A 3,127-nucleotide genomic window follows, 5' to 3' on the forward strand; every position below is an offset into this window, starting at 1 on the left:
GTATGTCCCGGGTCGCGACACAGCGGCAGCAGCAGCCTGTCCGCGTCCACCTCCAGGACAAGCCGAGTCCCGGGACCTTCTTCCGGATGAACATGACGAGGGTGCCGCACACAGACGAGGTGGAACAATCCTCACACTCACACACATCCCCCTGCTAGCCCCACCACAACTTCACGCACCGCTCCGACATGTTCAGCCACTCTGAGGTCGGTAAAACGAGTTTCAGAGCCTCTTACTGCTGTTTTATTAAGACCGGAAATGTGTTAGCATGTTAGCTTAAGGGTGAAGCCCCGTGTCTTCTCTACAGGTTGTTGTCACATGACTCGACCGGAGCGATAGACGAGAAAAGCGCAAGCGCGTGGAGTGACGTCACAGCCGGGTCATGATTGGTTCAAAGTTTTCTGCCCAGTGACGCGGGTCACGCCCCCTCCTCCACTAAGGGATTGAATTGATAATGGCGGATCATTTCTAAAAATAAATAACTACATGGATCAAATGTAATAATAATAATATTTATACAAATAAATAAAATAACAAAAACAATCATTTTAATTTCCAGAAAGGACAAATGCTCAAAAAGTTAATATATAAAATGTAATAATAATAAATATTGTTTAATTATTCAGAATTCAGGAAGTTTGACAACAAGATGATGAAACTGCTTCAAAATGTCCTCCTTCTTTCTCAGGCAGGTATAAGGTGGTCGGCTCACCTGAGCCAATCGTGGCTGCTCCAGGTGATGATGTCATCCTGCCGTGTCAGGTGGAGCCGAAGCTAAATGTAGAAGGCCTGACGGTGGAGTGGTCGGACCCCGACCTGAAACCTGACCCCAGAGATCGACTGAAGCGAGTCGACTTTGTCCATCTGTACCGGCACTACAAAGAGGACCCCAACATGCAGCTGGAGGCGTACAGAGGGAGGACCATGCTGTTCAAAGACGGACTCAAACATGGAAACATATCGCTCAAAATCTTCAGCGTCTCAGAGGAAGATGGGGGAAGATACAGATGTTGATCCCAAAGTTAGGGGGCCAAACGCAGTCATCAATCATTAGCCTGGTCATTGGTAGGTCCCGTTAACGTTGCTACAATCTTACAATTTGCCCCTTTAAAATATGTCTTTATAACTTAAACAATTTAATTGTCCACAGACTCAGCTAAAACCAGGACAACCAAGACACCGCTGGGCCTTATAATTCCTCGGTCCTCTAAAGAGAGCGGTAAACTGCAGGATCGTGGTAAACAGCAGGATCGTGGTAAGCCTTCACACTAGAAGTCTTCTGCATGCGTGGCTTTTATTGTGAACGAGTCAGAGCAAATGCAACAATAGAAAAAGTACAATAGAACTCAAAGTTGGAGTTCTTACTTCATGACCCCTGTGTCATAAAGTCACCTCCGTCACTAGCCACAGAATCCAAGATGGCGGCTGGATTCATTAAACAGCAGTTATCTTCATTTCAGCATCAGCTCTCGTCTCTGTGTCTCATTAGATCAGTCGTGTCCAGCATCTGCTCACATGTTGCTGTAGTGTTAGCATGCATAAAGTGTGTTGCTATCAGCTAGCATTGCTAACAAGTGCTCATCAAGGATTTGAACTGGATTTGTGTGTCTGCATTTCAGTCACAGTGCTTCTCCCCTTGGTTTTCCAGATCATCAGAAATGGCTGGTCCCTGTCGTGGTTGTTTCTGTCTTTCTGGTCCTTGGATTTGGTTTATACAAGTTCTATGTGTCTAAAAAGGTGAGTCCAAGTCTTTTCAGTTTTAGCAAACAGCTGATTGAGGTTTTGGCAGACTGATGACTAGTTCTTGTCTTTTCTCCTTCCAGAAATCTGAGGTTCCTCCGATCTAGATCCAAGTGCTTCAAAGCACATTGGAACACAGACCTAACTGAGTGGCTGAATTTACCCCACCCTGAAGTACTCAAAGGGGGTCTAGCTCTTCTGGCCTCACACAAGGACCTGTAGGCAGGAGTCCGGCAGTCCCTGATGAGTAGGAGCTTTGGAGGTTCTGGACGTGATTCATACCTGCCTGCGGTGTGGTAGTATGTACACAAAGTGTGTACGTTTCAGAGGACAGAGACGTTCATGTTGAAGTCAGATGATGAAACTCTGATCAATAAAGGTGTAAACGTAAACAAGAGCTGAACAGGTGTCTTAGTAGGACCACACAGGAGAACCCCAGACTAAGGACTGTCTCAGTCTGTCTGCTGTCTGCGGACCAGGACTGTGGACAGAGAAACAACATCACCACCTTCTGGACCAAGTCAGGTACTACATCTTGTTTCAAACAATCATCTTGTAGCCTAAAAAACTAATAACAATATTAAAAACACTACTGTGCTGTACACTCTTTGCCTTTGTGTAATATATTGAAGCTGATCAGCAGAACTAATAATGATCAATAAACTGTTAGTTGATTTTATAGATATCAACTGTGAAGCTGTAGAGAAAATGTCTTTAATGGATCTTTTATTGTGTGAAATAATCATGTTATATATAACGATGAACAATTCACCCGAAACATGATGTAAAGCGCAATAAATGTATGTTATTGGATTTTTTCATAATAATTAATTAAAATTTTAATACAGCAAGATAATGAAGACTTGGAAAAACTGAACATTTGATGTTATTTTGTAGAATATTCTGGACGGTGTTTGTCATTGTTTTGGATTGTTTGCAATAATAATAACACACATTTTCATAAAGCCAGCAACTACATCCATTAATATGTTGCTAAAAGCATTAAAAGCTGCAGAAATATCCCTTTAGAACATATAAAATGTAATTAATTGCAAGTTATTTATGGAAATCATTGATAATTAATTGATAATCCCAACTCCTTCCTAAGTCTTTACCCGCTCCGCCTCCAGTGCACTCACTGGTGTGGCACGCCCTGCTGGTCATTGTATGACACTGCTTGGCAGCAGCCTTAAACAATTTCCCTCTGGGATTATTAAAGTATCTAAAATAAAAAAAAAAAAAAAAAAAAAAAAAATAGCAGAAAGCATTGAGGGATTATTCTGGCATTAAATGCCCCAGAGGCAGGACACTGAAACAACAGGACCGAGGACTGCTGTTTGTGCATGAAGTCATTGCTTGAATCATCCATTTTTAGTATTTGGCTTTT

General features: G+C 42.4%; 1 protein-coding gene across 1 annotated transcript; it reads left to right on the plus strand.

The window, feature by feature from the left end:
- Positions 1–568: 568 nt before the first annotated feature.
- On the plus strand, positions 569–999 carry LOC114435416 (myelin-oligodendrocyte glycoprotein-like; the record flags this gene model as incomplete). Its single annotated transcript, XM_028405084.1, has 2 exons — positions 569–579; positions 693–999. Coding segments are annotated over exons 1-2 (318 nt in total), but the record flags the coding sequence as incomplete, so codon positions are not given.
- Between the last annotated feature and the right edge of the window lie 2,128 nt (positions 1,000–3,127).

The sequence above is a fragment of the Parambassis ranga genome, chromosome 5 (assembly GCF_900634625.1).
Source record: "Parambassis ranga chromosome 5, fParRan2.1, whole genome shotgun sequence".
Classification (NCBI taxonomy): Eukaryota; Metazoa; Chordata; class Actinopteri; family Ambassidae; genus Parambassis; species Parambassis ranga.